At 37.4% G+C, this 27,835-nt stretch overlaps 1 protein-coding gene across 3 annotated transcripts in view; it reads right to left on the reverse strand.

The window, feature by feature from the left end:
- C3H5orf34 (chromosome 3 C5orf34 homolog) overlaps positions 1–27,835 on the reverse strand; it is a 46,017-nt gene that overhangs the window by 7,130 nt on the left and 11,052 nt on the right. For all 3 annotated transcript variants that reach the window (XM_041750036.1, XM_041750037.1, XM_041750038.1), the window contains exons 5-14: positions 27,127–27,225; positions 25,705–25,828; positions 19,708–19,799; positions 18,748–18,817; positions 17,789–17,959; positions 17,289–17,383; positions 15,452–15,550; positions 7,258–7,298; positions 2,645–2,892; positions 89–1,179 (exon numbers count right to left, since the gene is read on the reverse strand). In XM_041750036.1, the coding sequence (XP_041605970.1) occupies positions 2,699–2,892; positions 7,258–7,298; positions 15,452–15,550; positions 17,289–17,383; positions 17,789–17,959; positions 18,748–18,817; positions 19,708–19,799; positions 25,705–25,828; positions 27,127–27,225 (985 nt within the window). In that variant the 3' untranslated portion in view covers positions 89–1,179; positions 2,645–2,698. The remainder of the gene's footprint in view (positions 1–88; positions 1,180–2,644; positions 2,893–7,257; positions 7,299–15,451; positions 15,551–17,288; positions 17,384–17,788; positions 17,960–18,747; positions 18,818–19,707; positions 19,800–25,704; positions 25,829–27,126; positions 27,226–27,835) is intronic.

Genomic DNA, 27,835 nt, shown 5'->3' on the forward strand with positions numbered 1-27,835 from the left:
CCCTCCTAGCCGACGAGAGCGGGTAGCTCGGTGTTTGGCGGCGCCGGTGGCTCTCCTGAGCCTTCCCCGCCGTGCCCCGTTAGGAGACCTTTAGGAAGCGGGGTGGGAAGGCAAGTGCCTTGTCGGCCTCCTCCGTCGAACCTGACGTTGGCGGCGCCGTGTCCCAGACTTAGCCGCCGACAGACCCGCGACGCACCGCTGCTGGCGGCCGGGAAGCTGGGGCCGCCGCAGGGGCGTCCGGCGTGCGGGGTGCGGGGTGCACGGGCCTGTGCGCCGACGCCGAGAGCCGCGGGCCGTCCGGGCCTCGGCGGGGCGGGCCGACATCCGGCTTCTGTGCTCGGTCTTTGGGTGGGCTCCGGAGGCGTTCAGGCTGCAGGGGCCGCGCGGTCGGCACGGCCGCCTCCCCTCCGCGGCGCTCCGGCGCCCCCTTCGGGACCTGTTGGTAATTACTCTTCGCGGCTTCGTGGGCGGTGGTGGGGCCACACTTCCTCGTGGCCGCAGGGACACGGCGGGATCATCTAATCACGACTACTAGACGCACGGGAGCTGGGGCGGGGGGACCTGCATAAGTTACCCGGGCTTGACCCTAATTAACCGGACTCAAGATGCAGCTTTTTTTGTTTTTGTTTTTGTTTTAAGATTTTATTTATTTATTCAGAGAGGCAGAGACACAGGCAGAGGGAGGAGGAGCAGGCTCCACGCAGGGAGCCCGACGCGGGACTCGATCCCAGGTCTCCAGGATCACACCCTGGGCCGAAGGCGCACGCTCCACCGTTGAGCCACCCGGGTGACCTAAGATGCAGCTGTTTAATGAGACAATGGCCAGGTCCCAGGCTGTCTTCCTGCCTGAGTGAGCACCACGATGTCTAGCTTGGCATTGGCTCTAGGAAGCACGGGTGCAAAAGAATGGGCTCACAAGGGGGCATTGCCTCCTTTTTCCCTATTACAGTTTCTTAAAACAAGGGTCAGATGGGAAGCAAAGGCAGTAGTGGCACGATATTAATTTTGTAGTTGTAAGTTTCTGTAGTAAAAAGTGAGGTCTCAATCTCAAGGGCTAATAACTCGGTCGTGCTCGGTCTCTCCCTCTCGCAGAACCCTAAAGTGTGGCTCCGTGTCTCAGCGATTGCACCGTTCGTTGCTTGTCACACTCGTGATTCTTAGCCAGTGACAAAGACTCAACTGGAAGGGAAAATGATACACATTTTAACCCACACAGTGTAAGAGCTAATCAAAAAGAATACACTAACCACAACACGGGGTGCTTTTAATCCTATTAAGGACAGTTTGAATGCGGTGACAATTTCACATTGCCCTTATAGCAGCCCTGGCTATATAGCACTGGAGGCTTTCTAGAGCTATTGAAGAACAACATGGATGGCTTCCTGCAACCAAAACAACAAAAATTGTTACAACTGTTTTCTCTGTAGTCATCCTACAGTCCCACGGCACTGATTCGTCTGTACAACACATACTGAATGATCTGTGTGCCAGGCTTAGTGCTTGGTAACAGGTTACAGGATGACTTTATGGAGCTCAGGTGCTAGTGGAGGATCTAGACCACAAAGGAAAGTTGGATGGCTGTAGTATGTGCTGTAAAGGAAATAAATAGGGTGATGTCATAAAGACTAAGTGGGGGAGGCCCTTCTGAAGAAATGGTAATTTGTGCTGAAACCTGAAGGTAGCAAGGAGCCAAGTGAGAAGAGCTAACAAGAGAACACTATGCCCATTCAAATCATTGATGTTCTCACTCCTGGTCTATACTCTGCTTGCTTCATTATTTTTCTCGTTGTTTCCTGTTTTTTTTTTGTTTTTTTTTTTTATGTCAAGCTAGTCTTTTCTAGAAATCAGAAGAAGTTAATTAGAACATTTCTGCTATATTGGTCTAATCTTTAAGTCCCTTTAGATGTATAGTTTTGTGCTTTCTCAATAAACAGCACTAGTAAACCACTTCGGATGAGCTATTTTAGTTTTTCACATACTTGTGTAGCCTAACTTTTTTTTTCAGATCTTCAAAAGAATGAAAGTAATTAATGAAACAATTCAGGTGAAATTTGGTGTTTGCTGAAGCACTCAATTCTTAGCTTGAAACAATATTGCCTATCTCTCTCTGTCTCTAAAGATCTAATTCTCAGGGCACCTGGGTGGTTCAGTTAGGTGCCTTTGGCTCAGGAAATGATCCCAGGGTTCTGGGATTGAGCCCCATGTCCGGCTCCCTGCTGCTTCTCCTTCCCCTCCCCACTCGTGCTCTCTGTTGCTATCTCTGTCTCTCTCTCTCAAATAAATAAAACCTTTTAAAAAAATAAAGATCTAATTCTCTTTTGGTAGTTCTGTTGAAAAATACTTGGAGAGACCAAATAGCAAATGACCAAATGCACACAATTCTGCATATTTAAAAAGAAAAAAAAAAAACAACCTTGAAGTTTAATAGTGAATGCTTCACAAGATAAAACAGCAACAACTATAATTTTATACTTTCTCATGAATCTGAAATAAGAAAATTTTAAAATTCTAAAATAGTTCTTTATTAAGAATGCACATTATAAATATATATTTTAAGGTTTACAAGATAGGTACCCTCCAAAATTAAATGTCATTTTTTATACAATCATTGCACAGAAGTAATATATATAATTTCTTGGCTTACTAGTAATTTTATACTAGTCACTTGAAATATCCTTAAGGTTTATAATTCCATTTTTCACTTTTTAGAATTTGATAGAAGATAGTCAATATCCTGAAGGATTTCAGAGGTTTTTTTCAATGCCACTGATACTCTCTTTTCATTAACTTCTTCCAGCAAGGTCTCTGAAGATTTTGGTTCACAATGGTCAGATGACTGTTCATTTTTTTTGTTAGAAATCTGATGTAGGATACCACTATTTTCCAATAACACTAAGTTGCTTAGTTAAGGAGTTTTTCTCCAAATTTTTCATTATATAGGTACATTTAATTTCAGAAAGCCTGGTCTTCATATTAAAATATTTCTGTTAGGACCATCTCTTGGATTTATAATAGATTTAGTACTTCCTAGACACACAATGTATCAAGACTGAATCTTAGAACAGAAAATCTGAATAGACCAATCACTAAGAAGGAGATTGAATCAGTAATCCAAAATCTACCAACAAACAAGAGCCTAGGACCAGTTGGTTTCACTAGTGAATTCCACCAAACATTTAAAAAAAAATTCTCAAAGTCTTCTAAAAAACAGAAGAGGAGGAAATATGTCCAAACTCATAAGTCCAGGATTACCCTGAAGACAAAAACCTGACAAAAACACTACAAGAAAAAAATTACAGCAGTACCTAGCTGGCTCAGTTGGAGGAGTGTATATTCTTGATCCTGGGGTCATGGATTCAAGCCCCACGGTGGGTGTAGAGATTACTTTAAAAAAAATATATATATATATATATATATATTTTTTTTTAAAGAAAGAAAAAATGACAGGCCAATATCTCTGATGAATATATATGTAAAAATCTTCAACAAAATATTAGCATATGGAATGCAACAATACCTTAAAATGATTGTATGCCATGATCAAATGAGATTTATTCCAGGAATGCAAGGATGGTTTAGCATATGAAATTCAATCAATGTGATACATCACATTAACAAAATGGATAAAAATTATCTGATTATCTCAGTAGATGCAGAAAAATCCTCAATAAACGGGGTATACAGGGAATTTACTTCATGATAATAAAGGCCATGTATGGCTCCCGGTGCATGGAGCCTGCTTCTCCCTCTGCCTGTGTCTCTGCCTCTCTCTCTCTCTCTGTGACTATCATAAATAAATAAAAATTAAAAAAAAAAAAGTTTAAAAAAAATAAAGGCCATGTATGACTGACTAGCCCACAGCTAACATCATACTTTGTAGATGCCATTAAATTATATATAGAAGATCCTAACAACTTCCCCCAAAATTGTTAGAACTAATAAATTCAGGGGTGTTTGGGTAGCTCAGTCAGTTAAGCATCCAACTCTTGATTTCAGCTCAGGTCATGATCTCAGGGTTGTAAGACAGCCCTGTGATGGGCTCTAAGCTAGGTATGGAGCTTGCTTAAGATCCTCTCTCTTGGGATCCCTGGGTGGTGCAGCGGTTTAGCGCCTGCCTTTGGCCCAGGGCGCGATCCTGCAGACCTGGGATCGAATCCCACGTCAGGCTCTCGGTGCATGGAGCCTGCTTCTCACTCTGCCTCTCTCTGTCTCTCTCTCTCTGTGTGTGTGTGTGACTATCATATATAAATAAAAAAAAAAAAAAAAAAAAAGATCCTCTCTCTTCCTCTGCCCCTCCCCCTCCTCTCTCTCTCTAAAATGAAATTTAAAAAGGATAAATTTAGTAAATTTTCAGGATATAAAATCAATATACAAAAATCAATTATATTTCTATGCACTATTAAACTATCAGAAATTAAGATAACAATCCCACTTACATCAAAAATAATCAAATGTCTAGGAATACATTTAAGGAGGTGAAACATTCATGATGGAAACTGAAGAAGACACAAATAAACGAAGATATTTTGTACTCATGAATTGGAAGAATTAATATTGTCAAAATATCCATGCCACCCAAAGCAACCTACAAACTAAATGCAGTCTCTATCAAATTCCAATAGCATTTTACAAAGAAATAGAACAAGCAATCCTTTTTTTGGTAAAGATTTTATTTGAGAGAGAGCAGGGAGAGAGAGCATGAGTAGGGATAGAAGCAGAGGGAGAGGGACAAGTAGACTCCCTGATGAGCAGGGAGCTCAATGGAGGGTTTAATCCCAGGACCCAAAGATCATGACCTGAGCTGATGGTAGATGCTTAACTGACTGAGCCACCCAGGTGTCCTTAGAAAAACAATCCTAAAATTTGTATGGAACCACTAAAGAACCGAAACAGCCAGAACAATCTTAAGAAAAACAAAGCTGGAGGCATCATGCTTCCTGATATCAAACTATCTTACAAAGTTACAATAATCAAAACAGTATGGCATGGGCATAAAAACAGACACATAGATCAATGGAACAGAATAGAGAGCCTAGAAATAAACCCATGCAGGGCACCTGGGTGGCTCAGTCAGTTGAGCATCTGATTCTTGATTTTAGCTTGGGTCATGATCTCTGGGTCATGAGATTGAGCCCGGCATCAGACTCTGTGCTCAGCATGGAATCTGCTTATCCCTCTCCCTCTGCTCCTCCCCACTTCCATGTGTGTGCACTCTCCCTGTCTCTCAAATAAATAAAATCTCAAAAAGAAAAAAAAAGAAAGGAACCCATACAATGCATACATGGCCAATCAATTTCCAACAAAGGAGCCAAGAATATACAATGGGAAAAGATGGTCTCTTCAATAAATGGTGTTGGGAAACTGGACACCTCTCTTATACCATACACAAAAATCAACTCAAAATGAATTGAAGACTTGAACATAAGACCTAAAACCATAAAACGCCTAGAAGAAAACGGGGTAAACTCCATCAGTCTTGGCAGTGATTGTTTAGATCTGATACCTGAAGCAAAGGCAACAAAAGCAAATGGAACTACATCAAACTAAAAGGCTTCTTCACAACAAAGGACACAAACAACAAAATGGAAAGACAACTTATGGAATCAGAATATATTAGAAATCATATATCTGGTAAGAGGTTAATATCCAAAATACATAAAGAGCTCATACAACTAGATAGCAAAACAAAAATCTGATTAGAAATGGGCAGAGGAACGAAATAGACATTTTTCCAAAGACCTACAAATGGACACCAGGCATACAGAAGGGTGCTCAATAATTCCTAATCATTAGGGAAATGCAAATCAAAACCACAATGAGGTATTCCCTCATACCTATTAGAATGGCTATCATCCAAAAGACAATAGTTAATAAGTGTTGATGAGGATGTGGAGAAAAGAAAACCCTTGTGTACTTTAATATAAATGTAAACTGGTGTAGCCACTGTGGTAAACAGTATGGAAGCTCCACAAAAATTTAAAGAAGAACTACCGTACCATCCAGCAATCCCAATTCTGGATGTATAATCAAAGGAAACCACATCAGGATCTCAAAGGAATCTGCACTCCCATGTTCACTGCAGCATTATTCACAACAGCCAAGACATGGAAACAACTAAAATGTCCATTAATAACTGAATGGATAAAAAAGATATGGTACATATATACAATGGAATACTATTCAGTCATGAGAAATAAGGAAATCCTGCCATTTACAACAACACAGCTGGATCCTGAGGGCATTACGATAAATGAAATATGCCAGACAGAGAAAGACAAATACTGCACACTACCACTTATGTGTGGAATGGAACTTTTTAAAAAAAGTCAAACTGACAAACAGGGTAAAAATGATGGGTTTCCAGGGGTTGGGAGGTGGATAAAATAGAGACTGGTAAAAGGATATAAACTTTAAGCTCTAAAATGTATAAAGTCTGAGGATCTAATATATAACATGGTGACTACAGTAGATAACATTGTGTCGTATGGTTGAGGTTTGCTGGGAGGATGGAACTCAGATGTTCTTACCAAAAAAAAAGAGCAGGGAGGAAGGGATGGATATGTGAGGTGACGTAGGTGTTAATTAACAAGACAGGGCAATCCTTTCACAATAGATATGTGTCAAGTCACCATGATGTACACTTTAAATAGCTTACAATTTTGTTAGTATCTTTATTTTATTTTTTAAAAAAATATTTTATTTATTTATTCATGAGAGACACAGAGAGAGAGAAAGGCAGAGACACAGGCAGAAGGAGAAGCAGGCCCCAGGCAGGGAGCCCAACGTGGGACTCGATCCCAGGTCCCCAGGATCATGCCCTGGGCCGAAGGCGGCGCTAAACCGCTAAGCCACCTGGGCTGCCCAATATCTTTAAATACCTTACAATTTTTGTCAACTATACCTCAATAAAGCTGAAATTAAAAGTGAAAAATTTAATAATAAATATCCTAAAAAAAGAAATAAAAAGTCAGACCTAGGTCTAATTTAGAATATAGTTATTAAAGAGAAAACGTCTCCATAGGAGACCTTATCCCTAGTTCACTGTCCTTTGCCCTATTTAAACCCACTCAAAAGTATAAATATTGACATGATGTACCTTCTATAGATAAGATATATCTTAAATTACAATCTTAAATTTTATTCAGTAAAGCTCCATAATATTTAAGTATGGATTAATATAAGGTACAGAGTTATGCATTAAGCCTAGAATGAAAAGGGAATAATTATGCAGGACAATACATTAAGTTTAAAGGATACAGTTAAACTTCTTTATCTTTTCAAGTTCAGAGGCCACAGACCTGTGTAAAAAGAAAAAGAAAGTTCATGATAACTGTCTGATTGTTTTATAACCAAAATATTTCAAGTAAGTGTGCTTGATATTTTTTCACAAAGTTTAGAAATTTTTTTCATTTTAAAAATTTAAATTCAATTCAATTGCCAACATATAGTATAACACCCAGTGCTCATCCCATCAAGTGCCCTCCTTAGTGCCCCTCATCCAGTTACCCCATCCCCCCACTCACCTCCCCTTCCGCAACCCTTTGTTTGCTTTCCAGAGTTAGGAATCTCTCATGGTTTGTCTCCCTAGAGTTTAGAATTTAGAAAGAAGAGCCCAGAAGTTAAGAATTCTCTTTATAGGGGTGCCTAGCTGGCTCAGTCAGGGGATCATGTGACTCTTGATCTCGGGGTTGTAAGTTAACCTGAGATCACTTAAAAATAAAATCTTAAAAAAAAGAATTTTCTTTATGTTAGCAACACATCAACTTGACTCAACTGATACTTACTGAGCACTTTTAATGAATAAGATAAATGAATAAAAGTTTCTACCTCAAGGACTTTTGAATCAAGTACTGATGTTTGAAGGTAATGGGCAGTTTTTTTTTTAATAAGCATTTTTTTCTATTTGTTTGAAGTACGGTAAAAAAAAAAAATTGGTACACTTTGGAAATTTGGTGGCATAAGGTACACTGCCATAACTTGAGGGACATTATACAGCTGAAAAAAATTCCCCTGTGTGAAACACTTTATTACCTAATTTTACCTGCCCAAACAGACCACTCGCAAATATTAGGTCAATAAACTGCTAGCATTCATAAAAAGGTAGCTTTCTCCCTATAATGCAAGAATTTAAAAGACTGGTATCTAAACAAAGACAAGACAAAAACAAACTGCAATGAAAACCTAGATATCACATCTAAACTAAGGGTTTTCTGTTTGGGTCGTCGTCATACTCCTCTCCCTCCCACTCCTCTAGGACCCTGTCCAGGACCTGCCTGCTACAACCTTTTTTTTTTTTTGATTTTATATATTTATTTGCCAGAGAGAGAGAGAGAGAGGGGTCAAGCAAGGGGAGCGGCAGAGAGGGAGAAGCAGGGAGCCCAATGTGGCACTCGATCCCAGGCCAATCATGACCTGAGCTGAAGGCAGATGCTTAAATGACTAAGCCACCCCGGTGTCCCTGCTATAACTTTTTAATACTAACCTGGCACACCCTCTGCTTTCCTTCTTAACATTTAGTTAAGACTTTAAAAACCTACTAAAATCCTATCACTTTTATGAAAGGAGTGGTCTCTCTTTCCTTGAATTCCTATAGCATTATGTTAATTAATCATATGCTTATCTGTAATATCTTCTCTTGAACTCTTTAATTTTCTGATCTTCATACCTAGATTGTCTTTTTTTTAAATTAATTTTTATTGGTGTTCAATTTACCAACATACAGAAAAACACCCAGTGCTCATCCCACCAAGTGTCCACCTCAGTGCCCGTCACCCATTCCCCTCCAACACCCGCCCTCCTCCCCTTCCACCACCCCTAGTTCGTTTCCCCGAGTTAGGAGTCTTTATGTTCTGTCTCCCTTCCTGATATTTCCCAACATTTCTTTTCCCTTCCTTTATATTCCCTTTCACTATTATTTATATTCCCCAAATGAATGAGAACATACACTGTTTGTCCTTCTCCGATTGACTTATTTCACTCAGCATAATACCCTCCAGTTCCATCCACGTTGAAGCAAATGGTGGGTATTTGTCGTTTCTAATTGCTGAGTAATATTCCATTGTATACATAAACCACATCTTCTTTATCCATTCATCTTTCGATGGACACCGAGGCTCCTTCCACAGTTTGGCTATTGTGGCCATTGCTGCTAGAAACATCGGGGTGCAGGTGTCCCGACGTTTCATTGCATCTGAATCTTTGGGGTAAATCCCCAACAGTGCAATTGCTGGGTCGTAGGGCAGGTCTATTTTTAACTCTTTGAGGAACCTCCACACAGTTTTCCAGAGTGGCTGCACCAGTTCACATTCCCACCAACAGTGTAAGAGGGTTCCCTTTTCTCCGCATCCTCTCCAACATTTGTGGTTTCCTGCCTTGTTAATTTTCCCCATTCTCACTGGTGTGAGGTGGTATCTCATTGTGGTTTTGATTTGTATTTCCCTGATGGCAAGTGATGCAGAGCATTTTCTCATGTGCATGTTGGCCATGTCCATGTCTTCCTCTGTGAGATTTCTCTTCATGTCTTTTGCCCATTTCATGATTGGATTGTTTGTTTCTTTGGTGTTGAGTTTAATAAGTTCTTTATAGATTTTGGAAACTAGCCCTTTATCTGATATGTCATTTGCAAATATCTTCTCCCATTCTGTAGGTTGTCTTTTAGTTTTGTTGACTGTATCCTTTGCTGTGCAAAAGCTTCTTATCTTGATGAAGTCCCAATAGTTCATTTTTGCTTTTGTTTCTTTTGCCTTTGTAGATATATCTTGCAAGAAGTTACTGTGGCCGAGTTCAAAAAGGGTGTTGCCTGTGTTCTCCTCTAGGATTTTGATGGAATCTTGTCTCACATTTAGATCTCTCATCCATTTTGAGTTTATCTTTGTGTATGGTGAAATAGAGTGGTCCAGTTTCATTCTTCTGCATGTGGATGTCCAATTTTCCCAGCACCATTTATTGAAGAGACTGTCTTTCTTCCAATGGATAGTCTTTCCTCCTTTATCGAATATTAAATGACCATAAAGTTCAGGATCCACTTCTGGGTTCTCTATTCTGTTCCATTGATCTATGTGTCTGTTTTTGTGCCAGTACCACACTGTCTTGATGACCACAGCTTTGTAGTACAACCTGAAATCTGGCATTGTGATGCCCCCAGCTATGGTTTTCTTTTTTAAAATTCCCCTGGCTATTCGGGGTCTTTTCTGATTCCACACAAATCTTAAAATAATTTGTTCTAACTCTCTGAAGAAAGTCCATGGTATTTTGGTAGGGATTGCATTAAACGTGTAAATTGCCCTGGGTAACATTGACATTTTTACAATATTAATTCTGCCAATCCATGAGCATGGAATATTTTTCCATCTCTTTGTGTCTTCCTCAATTTCTTTCAGAAGTGTTCTATAGTTTTTAGGGTATAGATCTTTTACCTCTTTGGTTAGGTTTATTCCCAGGTATCTTATGCTTTTGGGTGCAATTGTAAATGGGATTGACTCCGTAATTTCTTTTTCTTCAGTCTCATTGTTAGTGTATAGAAATGCCATTGATTTCTGGGCACTGATTTTGTATCCTGCCACGCTACCAAATTGCTGTATGAGTTCTAGCAATCTTGGGGTGAAGACTTTTGGGTTTTCTATGTAGAGTATCATGTCATCGGCGAAGAGGGAGAGTTTGACTTCTTCTTTGCCAATTTGAATGCCTTTAATGCCTTTTTGTTGTCTGATTGCTGAGGCGAGGACTTCCAGAACTATGTTGAACAGCAGTGGTGAGAGTGGACATCCCTGTCTTGTTCCTGATCTTACGGGAAAGGCTCCCAGTGCTTCCCCGTTGAGAATGATATTTGCTGTGGGCTTTTCGTAAATGGCTTTTAAGATGTCGAGGAAAGTTCCCTCTATCCCAACACTCTGAAGGGTTTTGATCAGGAATGGATGCTGTATTTTGTCAAATGCTTTCTCTGCATCTAATGAGAGGATCATATGGTTCTTGGTTTTTCTCTTGCTGATATGATGAATCACATTAATTGTTTTACAAGTGTTGAGCCAGCCTTGTGTCCCGGGGATAAATCCTACTTGGTCATGGTGAATAATTTTCTTAATGTGTTGTTGGATCCTATTGGCTAGTATCTTGTTGAGAATTTTTGCATCCATGTTCATCAGGGATATTGGTCTGTAATTCTCCTTTTTGGTGGGGTCTTTGTCTGGTTTTGGAATTAAGGGGATGCTGGCCTCATAGAACGAATTTGGAAGTACTCCATCTCTTTCTATCTTTCCAAACAGCTTTAGTAGAATAGGTATGGTTTCTTCTTTAAACGTTTGATAGAATTCCCCTGGGAAGCCATCTGGCCCTGGACTCTTGTGTCTTGGGAGGTTTTTGATGACTGCTTCAATTTCCTCCCTGGTTATTGGCCTGTTCAGGTTTTCTATTTCTTCCTGCTCCAGTTTTGGTAGTTTGTGGCTTTCCAGGAATGCGTCCATTTCTTCTAGATTGCCTAATTTATTGGCGTAGAGCTGTTCATAATATGTTTTTAAAATCGTTTGTATTTCCTTGGTGTTGGTAGTGATCTCTCCTTTCTCATTCATGATTTTATTAATTTGAGTCTTCTCTCTCTTCTTTTTAATAAGGTTGGCTAATGGTTTATCTATCTTATTAATTCTTTCAAAGAACCAACTCCTGGTTCTGTTGATCTGTTCCGCAGTTCTTTTGGTCTCGATATCATTTAGTTCTGCTTGAATTTTAATTAACTGTCTTCTTCCGCTGGGGGTGGGGTCTATTTGTTGCTAGTTCCTTTATGTGTAAGGTGAGCTTTTGAATTTGAGTTCTTTCCAGTTTTTGAATGGATGCTTGTATTGCGATGTATTTCCCCCTCAGGACTGCTTTTGCTGCATCCCAAAGATTTTGAACGGTTGTATCTTCATTCTCATTAGTTTCCATGAATCTTTTTAATTCTTCCTTAATTTCCTGGTTGACCTTTTCATCTTTTAGCAGGATGGTCCTTAACCTCCACGTGTTTGTGGTCCTTCCAAACTTCTTGTTGTGATTAAGTTCTAATTTCAAGGCATTATGGTCTGAGAATATACAGGGGACTATCCCAATCTTTTGGTATTGGTTCAGACCCGAATTGTGACCCAGTATGTGGTCTATTCTGGAGAAAGTTCCATGTGCACTTGAGAAGAATGTGTATTCAGTTGAGTTTGGATGTAAAGTTCTGTAGATATCTGTGAAATCCATCTGGTCCAGTGTATCATTTCCTAGATTGTCTTTTTCAAGAGAAAGGATATTTTACTTTTTCTTCTGTACTTTGCACATATAATAAGACCTCATTTATATAGAACTCTTAGGCAACAGTTTTAGATAGCCAAGTTTTTACACAATTGAATTAGATGTCAAAACATAGTATTTCCTTCCTTCCTTCCTTCCTTCCTACCTTCCTTCCTTCCTTCCTTCCTTCATTCCTATAGAGAGGGAGAGGGCCAAGGGCAGAGAGAGAGAAAGAATCTTAAGCAGGCTCCATGCTTAGCATGGAGTCCCATGTGGGGTTATCTCACAGCTTTCAGATTTTAACCTGAGCCAAAATCAAGAGTCGGACGCTTAAGTGACTGAGCCACCCAGGTACCCCAAACATAATAAGTATTTTCTATTAAATTTACTTAACTTATCTATTGTTTTTGTAAACACTGTATACTAAACATTCTCTTCTCCTTGATTGGAAGAGTTAACATTATGAACATTAGCTCTTACCATGTTCCACAGAAACAGACATTGGAGCAATTGGTATGGGGTAGAGGGCTAAATATGTACAACTCCAGCAGAATCTCTTACATGTGTTCCCTCTTTTTCCTCATTAAGCTAGAATGAAATATGAGCAGTGGCACACAGCTAGAAAATAGTGTAACTCAACTAGCTCTCTGCAAAATTAATGAGGACTTTAATATCTAAAGTATCTCTCTATTCCAGTGACTAGAGAAGTCTTCATAGTTCACAAAGCGGTACAGAACTTGTCTGCTTTACTACAGTGAAACACATGCACCCCCTTGTCAGCTTGCACTCTTTCCTTGTACGCTAGCCTATGGTTGGAGAATGAAAGAGATCTTTCAACATTTTAGTCCAAAGCCTGCTGACTCTTCATACTTTTCTGGTCATAAGCAAACAATACAAACTACCTTTAATGTTGTTGCTCATATGATGAACCAACTTCTTGTGAACTATCTACTGTACTATTTTTTTACTAGCATCCTTATTAAAAAGTTGAATCAGTAAGTTAATAATAGAAGGTGAGGGGGATCCCTGGGTGGCTCAGCGGTTTGGCGCCTGCCTTTGGCCCAGGGCGCGATCCTGGAGTCCCGGGATGGAGTCCCACGTGGGGCTCCCTGCACGGAGCCTGCTTTTCCCTCTGCCTGTGTCTCTGCCTCTCTCTCTCTCTCTCTATGTCTATCATGAATAAATATAAATAAATCTTTTAAAAAAATAATAGAAGGTGAACTGGAAAAAAAAATACTGAAATAAATTCAGGTAGCTGTTCACTGTGCAATCACTTCTCTTCCTTCAACACACCTTCTTTGACAAGAAAACAAATCACAGTGGATATCTTAGGCTTTGCAAGGGAAATGGAGCTATTGTCAGGGACTGGCTTTCTCTCCCCACTCTTCCTCAATTGCTTTGTCTCTGCCACTCCTTGTTGTCCACCACCACCCCACCACCCCCACCCCACCCCCAGCTGCTATCACCAATATGCATCTCTCTCACACCCTCACATTGTAGTGACAGTTACCCTCTTCAAAGCCTTCATATGAAAATGTTAGCATCTTACAATCCTTGCCAGCTGAGCGATGATGGAGTGACCAATCTTATAGTTATGCCCTTTTATCCCAACTACCTTTTTTGCGAGCTACTTGGACAACTTTTCTGCTCCCAAACAGGCGGTAGCTGAAGAATGGAGGATCTGGAAAGCTGAATTCCTTAGGACACCTAAGATATTCAAATAACATCTACTGATTTGATTTGTACCTCTTTCTCTCACTAATTTAGGAAAAGGTGGTAAGAATCCAAATTAATGTCTATATTTTTTTCACCATGCTATGCTAAGATACCTTACAAACCAGCTTAAAGCTTCCTACATTATTCCTGGCATTCCACTTTTCCCATATAGGTTTCCTCCACTATCCAAAAGTAGAGCATTCCTATGAAAAATTTCATTAATTTCGTAAACTGAAATGGCATAAAGCTAAAAAACGACTACCATTAATTTTTATGGAAATTTTTTTGATCATTCCCACACCCTAAAAATAACTTCTCTTAGGCTTTTTCTGTCACCTGAGGATACATCTTGCTAATGGACACACAAAATAAATTGAGATAAAGCACAGAGGTTTACAGACACGTTCAAAACTATGGTGGCTTAAAGCTAAGATGCTGAGTGTAGTTTCCAGGCAAGGAGGTCGGAAGGCCCACTCTGCCTCATTGGGGTGCAAGCTGCCTCTTTAAGAGCTCATTGCAAAACAAAAGCTGAATGCTATTTTCACTTTTTGCCTTTTCTCTTAAAAGTGAAAATCCTTTTTGGATTTCTTTTGGTCGGCGAAAACAGGTATATACTCCCATCCAAGTACTAACCAGGCCTGACTCTGCTTAGCTTCTGAGATCAGAAAAGATCAGGCATGTTGAGGGTGGTATGGCTGTAGAAAAATGGGTACATACTAATGTAGGTCTTTCGTAAAAGCGAAGTTATGTAATGTAAACTTTCGAAAAGTGGGGGATACCTGCATATTCAGATTCTGCTCAGTGATCCTAACATTCCTGATGACTCTCCTTTCTGCTATTTTTTCTACTTAGGAACTTGTAATTCCATCAAGTCTGAGCTCCTTTACTGATCACAAGATCCATTCCTATCGAAACTCACACTACAGCCTAACAGATAGCATCTGCTCCACAAAACTATTTTCTCACTTTCTCCACAAGACAAAATATACTTTTTACCTCTGTCCTTACTCCTTCCATAACATGTTTTAATTTTTCCTTTGAGGCCCAGTTTCAGTCCCCTGCATTCTTAAAGGCACACAGGAAGGACCAAAATACTTTATTCGTTGATTTGTCAGTTAATTTGGGAGAGGTAATTACTATGATAGAAATGATTTCAAAATCAACTTTTTCTGAAAGTTTATTATGTTAGTCAACATTTTATTTCTTTTAATATTACTAAAATTAAAAAAAAAATCTCCTTTAAGTGTTTCTGTAAAGTTTTCAGGATGAATTTATCACATTAAAAGAGTTACCCATTTTGATATAAAGTTTTCAATGCAGTTTTTGACCTTCAGATAAAATAAAATGATGAAATGTAATAAATTAGATATTTGATTAAAGGTAAATTATTTTCAACCTTGAGCTATCAGAAAAAGTCTTAGAGTTTACCATTTGACATTTTAAATTTTTGTGTCTTTTCTACACAGATGAAGTTTGCAAGAAATATAAATACCAATTTTCTTCAAGAACAGAAGATGAAGGATGTGTGGACATCTCTCTCTGACTAGTCTGGGTCAGTCTTCTGCACCATGATATAACTGCTGTCACATATCTAGATTGAAAATATTAAAAGAAATATCTGAAAAATGAACTTGTATATTTAGAAAAGCATTTTTTAAAAAGGAAAAATTATTAAGGCAACTTGGGGAAAAAGGATAAAGAAATTCCCAAGTGAGGCATTTATTGGGCAATTTTTTGAATCTTTTTTAAAAGGGAATGGAAAAGGCAAATTTTTCTCATTATTTATCAAGAATAAAATGCTCATGGCCATGATAATAAAGATGAGATTTCAGAATCGAACAAAATATTTAGATTTCATTCAAAATTCAAATTCAAATATCTAGTCTTTTAGTTTTACAAAGTTAAATGAGTTTAATTATGTTTTATAATGAAAATATCTTTACACATTAAGACTAAGTGAGCATTTACTTTCTAAAATTAAAAAAAAACACAAAAAACCCACCAAAAATTAAAAAATAAAATTAAACCAAAACACACTAATTCTCCCCTACACATATACATAAATGTGTAATTATATATAACTCATTCAATATACAAAACAAGTATCAAGTTCAATAAAGTGAGTGATCTGAAGTGATGGGCTAAAACAAATAGTAATGTTCGCCAAAGAATGTATTTTTTTAAAAATTTTTTTATATAGAGAGAGAGTGCACACATGTATGTGTGTGCGTGCGTGCAGAGGGAGGGGTTGAGAGAGAGGGACAGAATCTCAGGTAGACTCAGGCTTATTCCCATAACCTCGAGATCATGACCTGAGTGAAAATCAAGTGTCTGACACTTCACTGAACCACCCAAGGCCTCCACGACACTGTATTTTAGATGCAAATTATTCAAACTAGCAATGAATGTTGAAGCATTTAGACCAAAATGCAATAAATTCTAAAAGAAAAATAAATTCATGAAGTAAAAAAGCAATTCTTCTGTGAACATTCTCAAGTAAAAATCATTAATATGTTGAGAACATTGCAAGTTGACTGATTATAACAAATTACATTAATCAAAAACAGAAAAGGCATATTCATAAAAGCTGATTTCAAGAATCTTCTCCATTTTAAGCATCAGTGAATTAATTTTATTCCATTTTACAGAAGTATACATAAGTTTGGCAATTTTTGCAAACTTTATTTCAAACTGGTTAAGGAATTAGTTAATTAAGAAACATAGCTGTCCACATTCGAACTTCCACAGCAAGCCAGTTATACTGAAAACATTTATTTTGACAAACCACTTGAATACAAATGGAAATGATTAAAGCTGACTTGATTTATTTAGTTATGCTAGATGCCAATATTACTGTAAATTCTGAAACCTATTGAAATGATATCATGTACATTATCTACCTGGAAAACCTAAAAATATATATAACATTTATTATTATTTTTATTATTATTTTTTATATGTAACATGTAAATAATGTTTGGGGCAACCCACTTGGACACCCGCCCTCTTTGGGGAGCTTTGTACTATCACTCAATAAATTTTGCTTTACTAACACTCAAAAAGAAAAAAAAATTATACGCTTCCCCTCTAAAAGTAAAAGTTACTTAACTATTATGAAAATAATTTTTTAAAAAGATTTTATTTTATTCATGAGAGAAAAAGAGAGAGAGGCAGAGACATAGGCAGAGGGAGAAGTGGGCTCTCTGCGGGGAGCCTGTTGCAGGACTCGATCCTAGGACCCCAGATCATGACCTGAGCCAAAAGCAGATGTTCAACCACTAAGCCACCCAGGTGCCCCTGAAAATAATTTTTAAAACTGCTTTCAGTACCTTTCATATGGTCCAGGGTGTTCAATCTGAATTAACTGATCTTGTCCATCAGGAAAAGTTAATTTACACCAACCTAAATTGAGACCTTGATTTACCTTAAGAAGCAAGGAGGAAAGGTAAGTTTTATCATTATGAAACTGAAACAAAACATAAAACACAACAAAAGCCTCTTCTATATTATCAGTTTAAAAAATAAGTAGGTGAATCATTAAAACTTTATTTGACTAATTTAAAAGTTATCTTTTACATGAATTATGGGCATTATTGAACCACCACTCTATCAGTCTTTCTCTTTCTCTATATAGCTATCTTTATAAAAATGATTTTTTTTTGTCATCCTTTCTGATTTTTGCTAGGAAATCCAATGAGATTAATAAAGCTTCTTGACAGATTTTATATTTCAAAAAATAAATTGAGATAGTGTGGTATTTTATTTTCTTTGTTCTATTTCCACAGATAAAAAACAATAAGAAATAAATTTCAGTCTGAAATATAATCACCTGTCTCTTTTCAATCAAAGAGCTGAAATTCCAGTTTAAGGTTAGAGTGATGCCATCTAGAAAGAGAGCGTGTACTTTGTCATCAGAGTATGCAAGAAATCTTCCCACGCTGGGTATGACCGATTCTCTCAAAAGCACAGGCAATATATTGCTATCATTTATCCCAGGCACCTAAAACCAAGTTAATAAAAATAGCAGGAAAGAGAGTTATCCATTATTGACTTAAATGATCAATAAACTCTGAGGCAACTTTATTCAGAAGTTGAATATTGTAGAATCCTTACATATGTTTTAGTTTTTCCAGAAGTAGATACCCATATTAGTCTATTATGAACAGACTGAGTTCTAATATATTTGGAAAGTTACTGTTCTTTTTGGAAAGTTACTGTTTTCCATAGAACATAGAAAAACATTAGGAAGTACAGCAACATATAGGTTTCTAACTAAATTAGTACAGATATAGAAATGAAAGTCTGAAAATTACTTCCTCTAAGTCAATGTTGAAGAATTTACTTTTACAGTTATGGAAATAGAATAGAATACTATAATATCATAGTTTAAAATAACTACATTTCCACTTCAAATCCAATCAATTCCTCCGCCCTGCCCCCTCTGCTAAGAAAAAATAAACAAAAACATATTATAGACAAAGTATAACATAAAAGCTGGATTTTGCAGTGTTTATCTAGTAAGTGGATATTTTTCTGAATAAACCACTATTAATGTTACAGATAATTTTTCACATGACTTCGATGAAAGTAATTTGAACCTGGAGGTATGTATGCAAACAATAAAACAATTTTTAAAATCTTGCTTTTAAAATAATTTTAAGGGGCCCCTGGCTGGCTCAGTCAGTGGTGCATGTGACTCTTGATTTCAGAGTTGTGAGTTCAAGCCCAAAGTTGGGTAGAGTTTACTTAAAAATAGAAATCTTGAAAATAATAATAATTTTAAGATACCATCTTCCAGCAGCATATACGATAGTTATGGCTTAAGGAAAGCCTTGTCTTGGCACAGTGTTGAAGAATTCTGTGAACATGAAAAACAGTACTTAAACAGTTGCATATAATGGCATTTTCCTATTCTAGCAATGCATTCTCACTGCTATACACCATGTTGGGCAAGTAACTCATTTCCACTAAAATATGTTCAGAATATTTTTCTGTCTTTCTTAAATCCTTTATCTCCTGGAAGGGGGTTGCTTTCCTTTATGTTAATTTCACATAGTTAAGGTTATTCCTCTAATTTTTTAGCAATGAAATGACTCAAAATGGAGAGAATTTTCAGTTGCTCTTTTGTAAGAGGTGATAGATTCACAGCACCTGAAAGGTTCTATATGGTTTAAGAGTGCTGGGGAAGGTTAATCAACTGTCTGTGGGAAATCAAATTAACAATTCTCCTTCAAACCTACTTTGGAAGTTGCTTAGACATAAGTTTGTAAAAATAAATAATTTAATCCAACAATACACTTTCATGGTTCTGACTGCTAACAGATTACTTAGAATTTAAAAAACATATGAACCAAAGTACCAAACTACACTTCGTTTCCTATATACTCTCAGAATCTCTATTATTCTGAGGATAATAAAGGATGAAAATTTTAAATGTATCATCAAATCCTCAGTTTGATTCCAAGGCACAATAATGATGCACTAACCCAGAGAAAAGGCACTAATTTCCTACCAGTGTTTGCTTGCCATACCTGGATGTTTCTCCATATTTAGCTTTAAACTTCAAAGCCAGAAGTACTCTTATAAGGATGTGATTACCTTATTTTATAAATGAAGAGACAAGAAAAATTGATAGATTTTACCCAAAACAGATATTTCCACTGTACTTATTCTTACCCTAACCACCAGAAAATGTATCAGGATTCTCAGACACGCAACACTTGAGTCAGTTGAATGTGAAGAACTTACCCGGTTGCCTGTTTAATTAGGGAATACACAGAGAACAGACTTCCTGGTCTATCAGGAGGAAGGTTATTTACTGAATAAGTTTTCTCTTCTCTCTGAAAATTAATTTAGAATGAAATATCTCAATAATCTTGGCCATTATTACTTAACTATTTTTGATTTTATATTTACATTGTGACAAGGCAAACAGTTATTTTAACTTAAAAGCCCATAAAAGGTATATTTTTAAAGGTATTTTATGCTTTTCCTTTTTACCAATTTTTTTTTAAGTCTAGCTTTCCTCCTGGATAGTTATAAAACTTGCATGCTAATACCCTATAACTTACTTTAAATTTTGGCTATACTTAATATGGCAACCAAATTAATTTTCCTACACTTTAACAGAAAACATCATATAAGCCGCCTTTCCCCTTTAGACCAAAAAAAAGGTATTTTAATTGAACAAATATATAATTTTATTATATTTATTAACGGAAGAACTATTGCTATAGTTTGTGGAAGACAATATTATTTATAAGCTCAGCTTCTTGAATTAAAAAAAAATTGTCATCCCTTCTGAATTCCCTCTTTCTCAGACTCTTTTTTTTTTTAAAGATTATTTATTTATTTATTTATTTATTTATTTATTTATTTATTTATTTATTTATTTATTCAGAGAGAGCGAAAGAGACGCGGAGAGAGAAGCAGGCTCCATGCGGGGAGCCCGACGTGGGATTCGATCCCGGGTCTCCAGGATCACACCCCGGGCTGCAGGCGGCGCTAAACCACTGCGCCACCGGGGCTGCCCTCTCAGACTCTTTAATACTTGTGTTTCCCCGAACTTTGTCTTCAGCCTTATTTTTTGATTTCCTGATTTCTTCCCTGGTAATGCTAGCAGGGTTCAAAGTTGTGTTCATAATAAATATAATATCAATAGCTAACAGTATTGAACAGATACTATATGCTAGGTGCAATGCTGTGTAATTTACATGGTTTATTTTATTTACTCCTCAAAACAATTTTTTTTTAATCTTTTTTTTTTTTAAGATTTTATTTATTTATTCATGAGAGACACAGAGAGAGAGGCAGAGACACAGGCAGAAGGAGAAGTAGGCTCCCTGCGGGGAGCTTGATGTGGGACTCCATCCCAGGACCCTGGGATTATGACCTGAGCCAAGGCAGATGCTCAACCACTGAGCCACTTAGGTGCTCTCCTCAAAACAACTTTGAGATAAGAACTATAAATGCCTATTTTTTTTAGGATGAGGAAACCGAAGCTTGAGGGCTAAGAAGTAGCACAAATCTAATTTGAACCACAAGAGAATACAGCCCATATGTACTTTACCGTCAATCAGAGAAGATGGGGCTTTGAAGTTAAGACAACGCGGATTCAAATCACAGGTGTGCCTCTTACTAACTTAATGATGGGCAGGTTTATGCAACATTTTGGGTTTTTTAAAAAGATTTATTTATTTATTTTAGAAAGAGAGAGTATGCGAGCACGCAGCAGGGACTAGCAGGGGTGGGGAGCGGGGGAAGGAGAGGAGGAAAGAATCTGAGGCAGACTCTGCAGTAAGCAAGAGCCCCAGGCCAGCTCAATCTCACAACCAGGAGAGGAGACCACGGCCCCAGCCCAAACCAATTTTAACAAGAAGCCAGACATGCAAAGAGTTGAGCAAGTAGTAATGATCCCTCAACTCTATACTCCTCCAACCTCTATCCTTCTTTTGTATAATTCCTTCTTTAAAATTATAGGTCTAGGGACACCTGCCTGGCTCAGTCGCCAGAGCATCTAACTCTTGGCCTTGGGGTTGTGAGTTTGAGCCCCATGTTGGGTGTAGAGATTACTTACTAATAAAATAAAATATAATTATAGATCCTAGCTCAGCCATGTTATCCTTCAGAAGACTTTCCCCCCAAACTGGGTCAGGTGCCCCTCCTTATGTGGTTCCAAAGCACCAAGTTCTTATCTCTACAGAAGCACGCACATCTTGAGTCCTTGTCAATCTTTCCTATTTAAAATTTTAAGTATATAAGTAGCAATACATCACTACATTTTTTGGGGGGGAAAAAAAGGTTAAAAAAACAAGATTAAAATCCTTCCCTACTTTTCCTCCTCCATAAAATCCCACACTCCTCTCCAGAAGTAACCACTTCAGTTCAATTTTTTATTTTGTTTTTTTTCTTATAGATTTATTTATTTATTAGAGAGAGAGAGAGAATGAGTGGGAGAGGCAGAAGGAGAGGGAGAATCTTTTTTTTTTTTTGAATAGAGAGATATATTCTTTATTCTGAAAATTCAAAACTACATCCCTGAATGTCTGGGAGGACTTGGTGGGTACAAATTTATTTTTATTTTTTTTAAATTAATTTTTATTGGTGTTCAATTTACCAACATACAGAAAAACACCCAGTGCTCATCCCGTCAAGTGTCCACCTCAGTGCCCGTCACCCATTCCCCTCCAACACCCGCCCTCCTCCCCTTCCACCACCCCTAGTTCGTTTCCCAGAGTTAGGAGTCTTTATGTTCTGTCTCCCTTCCTGATATTTCCCAACATTTCTTTTCCCTTCCTTTATGTTCCCTTTCACTATTATTTATATTCCCCAAATGAATGAGAACATACACTGTTTGTCCTTCTCTGATTGACTTACTTCACTCAGCATAATACGGAGAGGGAGAATCTTAAGCAGACTCCCCGCTGAGAGTGGTGCCCAACCCCTGGCTCAATCTCACAACCCTGAGATCATGGCCTGAACCAATATCAAGAGTCAGACACTTAAGCTGATTGAGCCCCTTAAGTTCGGTTTTTATTTGCCCAGATATTCCCCTGTGCATTTGTATGTTTATTATATACAGTAATATATCTGGGTTTGGGGTTTGTTTTTGTTCTTTACACAAAGGATACCACTGTACGCGTTCTTCCGCAACTTTCCTTTTTCATGGTGTTTGAAGATCTTTTAATCTATGTATCAATATCTTCCTCATTCCTTTAAACTGCTGCACAATGTCCCTATAATCTGATAACACATCTCATTTCACCATTTCTCTACTGATGAGCATTTAGATGGCCTCCAGTTTTTTGCTACTACAAACAATGCCACAATCCACACCCTTGGACATATTTCTTTGTATATATGTGCTAACATTCTGCTAGGGTAGATACCTAGAGGCAGAAGTTCTAGCCAATTTAACTTGATATTATCAAATTGTCCTTCATGAACGCTGAATCAATTTACACTCCAGCCAGCACTGTGAAGGCATCCTTTCCACCACACCCTTGCCCATGGCAGACACTATCGACCTTTCAATAACTTAATGAATGAAAAATGTTATTTTAATCAATTTCTTTGATGCAAGCAGTAAGGTTAGACATGTTTCCAAATATTAGGAGTTATTTATATTTATATTTATATAATATAAATATTTATATTTATAAATACATATATTTATATTTTCTATGGCTTGACCACTGTTATTTTTTACTCATTTTTTCTATGAGAGGTTTTTGGGTGGGTTTTTTTTTTTTTTGTCTTTCTATTCTAACTTATAGTGTAGAATATTTTCTTGCAGGCTTTTGCTTGTCTTTTTGGCTTTATCTAATTTAAGAGAAGTTAAATATTTAAAATTTAACATGTTTGAAAACTTACAATAAGAAAGTTTGGTTTCTTGAACACCAATAAAAAATAAATTTATTATTAAAAAAAAAAGAAAGAAAGTTTGGTTTCTCACACTTAGTCCTTTCATCCATCTGGAATTTATTTTTAAAGTATGGGCTAAAGTAAGAACAATTTTATCCTGAAAAGACAGCCACTTTTTTCTAAATCTCTTCACTCAAGTGGACAGAGGTGGAGTGTTGCTCACAGAGGTCTGAGTGAAGACCAAAGCAGTCGACCACAAAGGCACAATTGGTCTGGACATTTTGTTTTACTCCCAAAGCTCATGGTTTCCCTCCATGATATGTTTGCTTCGGGGGCAAACATATCATTCCGGGGGCATCTGAGTGGCTCAGTTGGTTATGCATCTACCTTTGGCTTAGGTCATGATCTTAGGGTCTTGGGATTGAGCTCCACTTTGGGTTCCCTGCTCAGGGGGGAGTCTATTCTTTCTCTTCCTTTCCCCTCCCTCCCACTTGTGCTTTCTTTCTCTCTCCCTCAGATAAATAAAATAAATCTTTATGAAAAAAATTATCATTCTTCTTCCTGACACTTTTGAGTAAAACTGAAGCTCCAGGAAGATGTCTTGTATTTATCTTGTACATTTTCAAACTCCCAATACATAGCAGTCAGCAGCAGAAGTATGCATACTCGCTCTATTTGTTTATTTAACTGTCTCATACACTACACACACACACACACACACACACACACAATGTAGGTCACACTTATTTCATTTGCTCCTTTGCCTATCTGACTACTAGGCTGTGAACCCTTGAAGGCAGGCACCCTTCAACCTTACCCAGTGTTTGACAGAGTATCTGATACTCTGCCTAGGAGTGTTCAATTAATATGTATTAAATAAATGAATACTTTTCTACAAATAGACCCAGTGGGGAATCTGTTTATATATATATCTGTTTATATATATCTGTTATATATATATATATATATATATATATAAACAGATTCCCCACTGGGTCTATTTGTAGAAAAGTATTCATTTATTTATTATATATATATATATATATATATATATATATATAGGCACTAAAACAGTAATGAATGGAAACATATTTGAGATTTACTTAAAATATAAATAAGGAGTAGAGAGGGCACTGGGAAATATAGATAGAACAAGTGATAAACAATTTATCACTCAAAGTTCCACTCTGTAATATGGAATGTGTCAGCCTGCAAAGCAAAGCCAGATAGATCACTATGGTGATCCTTACTTAAGGGTGGATGTCAAATGTCAGACTGAGAACAAGCAAATTTAGACCATTAACAATATAGCCATATGATTACATTTTGGTCTGAAATGTTAAATATATCATGTTATATTTCACTGTTTTCAAAACAGAGAAAAATCTTGGTCAATTTTTTCTTTTTTTTAAAAAATATATTTATTTATTTCAGAGGGTGGGGAGGGGCATGGGGAGAGGGAATCCCAAGCAGACTCCATGCTCAGGGTGGAGCCCAACACGGGGCTCAATTGCATGACCCTGAGATCATAGCCCAAGCCAAAACCAAGAGTCAGACACCTAACCGATTGTACCAGCCAGGTGCACCTTGTTCAACTTTCTAGTTATATATAAAGATTTAGGAGTTAAGAGGTATTTTAAATATGCAAACAGTTACGTGGTGGGGGAAAAAAAGAAATGTGCTTTTAATGTGCATATATTAATTCAAATAGGTATACTGATTCAAAGTAATGCTGCTGGTTTTAGTGTTTCCTTATTGATCAATTCTATGACGTAAGAAGTTTAAATTTAACTTCTGATTTAAACACAAATTGGGGTGCCTGGCTGGCTCAGTCAGTAGAGTGTGTGATTCTAGATCTCAGGGTTGTAAGTTTGAGCTCCACCTTGGGTGTGGAGCTCACTTAAAAATAAAATCTTAAAACTTATTAATTTGTGATTAAAATCACAGATTACTTAGGCAAATAACTGGCAGAAGAGTGGAGGAGGATGCAGTAAGAATAAGGTGGTTACTATCACTGGGACAATGCTGGCAAAGGGTTATATTAATTCTCCAGACTGCATAGTAGTAAGCAAGCAATATTAGGTAAAAATCGAATTTCCTATATATATTGAGAATTATTTCGAAACAGCTATATACAGGGGTGCCTGGGTGGCCCAGTCGGTTAATTGTCTGCCTTCAGCTCAGGTCAAGATTCTGAGGGTCCTGGGATCGAGCCCAGAGTTGGGTTCCCTGCTCGTGCAGAGTCTGCTTCTCCATCTCCCTCTGCCTCTCCCCCCTGCTCATCCTCTCTCTCTCACTCTCTCAAATAAAATCTTTAAAAAAAGAAAAAGAAACAGCTGTATACAAAAATCTACTTGAGCCAAGATATCATTGTCAGCTTACCTCTTCTGATCCTTCTTGAATGGAATAATATGTAAAATACTTCCCAAGATAAGCTCCCTCTGATTTGAAAACAGATCCATCTCCAGGATAAATCTCTATTGAGTTCACATTTTTATGGGTTAGTCTAAGGAAGAAAAATAATCATTAAAAAACGTTTTTTTCTAATTGAGACTAAAACATAAATGAGAGCAATCAAAAAAAAAAAAAAAAAAAAGCAAAAGCAAAGTAGTATGGGATTTTGCCCATCCAGCAAAAATGGATAATTTCCACCCAATCAGCTAAATTAAAAAAAAAAAAAAAAAAAAAAAGAACACATAGAATTGACTAATGTAGCTATTTTGACAACTAAGCCTAGTTTCTGGAAGTTAGGCATCTTGTCATCCTGGTATCCCCACTGCCAATCATGGTAGCTGGCACATACTAGTCACCAACCAAAGAAATGCCCATTGCAAAGGAGTTAAATAAACTCCGGAACCTGAAAATAAGTTTATTCTTTAATAATGAAACTAGTAGAATCAATAGCTGATGAATGAGATTAGCCATGTGTAAAAGAAGCCATCCTGGAAAAAAGGTGACTTGATCATACCTGAAGCAGCCAAAAACAATCAAGGTATTAGGTATATAATGTATAAAAACTCCAGCCATGTCAGTTTTTTTTTTGAAAAATATATGAAGAGAGACGCTTGAGTGGCTTAGGAGTTTAGCGCCTGCCTTTGGCTCAGGGCATGATCCAGGTCCAGGGATTGAGTCCCACATCGGGCTCCCTGCGAGGAGTCTGCTTCTCCGTCTATGTCTCTGCGTCTCTCATGAATATAAATAAAATCTTTAAAATATATATATATATATAATATTGTCATATATAATATTGTCAGGAGGGCATGTGCTTTCATGTAAGGAGAGCCTAAAGAACAAAATGTTGCAGTGCTCTTCCAGCATTATTTATAATAGTGAAACCCTGAATCTAGCCAATATTAGTATTCTAGTCACCAGAGAGGTATACTTTGTGGTGGTGTAGGGATAATTCAATGGAATAGTGCAGACACAGATGAGCCTCTAATCTTCTCTAAGTCCATGCTCAACAGGCAACATTTTGATGTGACTAATTCAGACAACTAGATCCCTTGATGCTTGTAAGGGGTATCCTATAAATAACTGACATGAGTATTTCATTCACTAGCAAAACTAATCCTTATTGGCTCTGGAGTTGTCACAAAAATCTTGTGAATGTGGTTATTGTGAATTAATCACAAGACCCCTATGTGTACTAATAAAAGTAAGTTTTGAAACCTGTAAAATTTAGAACTATATAGAAGAACAACGGCCCTGGCCAAACTGTGTCCTTTTGTGGGAGTCTGTCTGCAAGGCTAGTCCCCTCCCCTCTGACATCACTAAAGAGCTCCAACTCCAACACAAGTGCCTTACCGATAAGTTACGCCTTTGTACCAGACCACTTTTACTAGTTCAGGATAGGAATATTCTTCATCAAACGGTCTCTGTGAAAGTGAATCGCAAAAATCCCATCTGTGGAGGACAAAATACAAGCTATTATTTCTGGTTGTTTGACATAATTATTACCTTGAGAAGTCCATAAAATACTGGCTACTGGAAAAATATTTATTTCTTACTTGTTAGATCAAAGAAAAGTAAAAATATAAATGTGTAAGAAGGAAATTAACACTAATCTTATTTTTCCATGGAATTTTAAAAAAGTGCAAATGAAAAGTAAAAATTAATATAAATGTATAAGAAGGAAATTGAACACTAATCTTATTTTTCCATGGAATTTTCTCAGTATGTTTAACAATCTCACCATTCCATCTCAGCACAATCATACAAATTAACAGTTTTACTAATCTTTATTTATTCATTCATTTTAGTTTTACTAATCTTCAAAATTTAGGATTCAAATGACAAATATTCACTGCAATATTTATGCCACACACACTGGGGATATAACACCGAAAAAAGAAGACAAGGTCACTGCTGTCAGTGAAAATTCCTATCAAGCAGGGATGTGAAATAGAAGACACTGAACACAAAGAGAGGAGAGTTACTGGATGCTGTGGGATTGTAGAACCTAATCCTGTCTGGGGACTTGAGGATAACCACTCCAAGTAGAAAAAGCTTACGC

This window comes from Vulpes lagopus, chromosome 3, assembly GCF_018345385.1.
Source record: "Vulpes lagopus strain Blue_001 chromosome 3, ASM1834538v1, whole genome shotgun sequence".
Lineage (NCBI taxonomy): Eukaryota > Metazoa > Chordata > Mammalia > Carnivora > Canidae > Vulpes > Vulpes lagopus.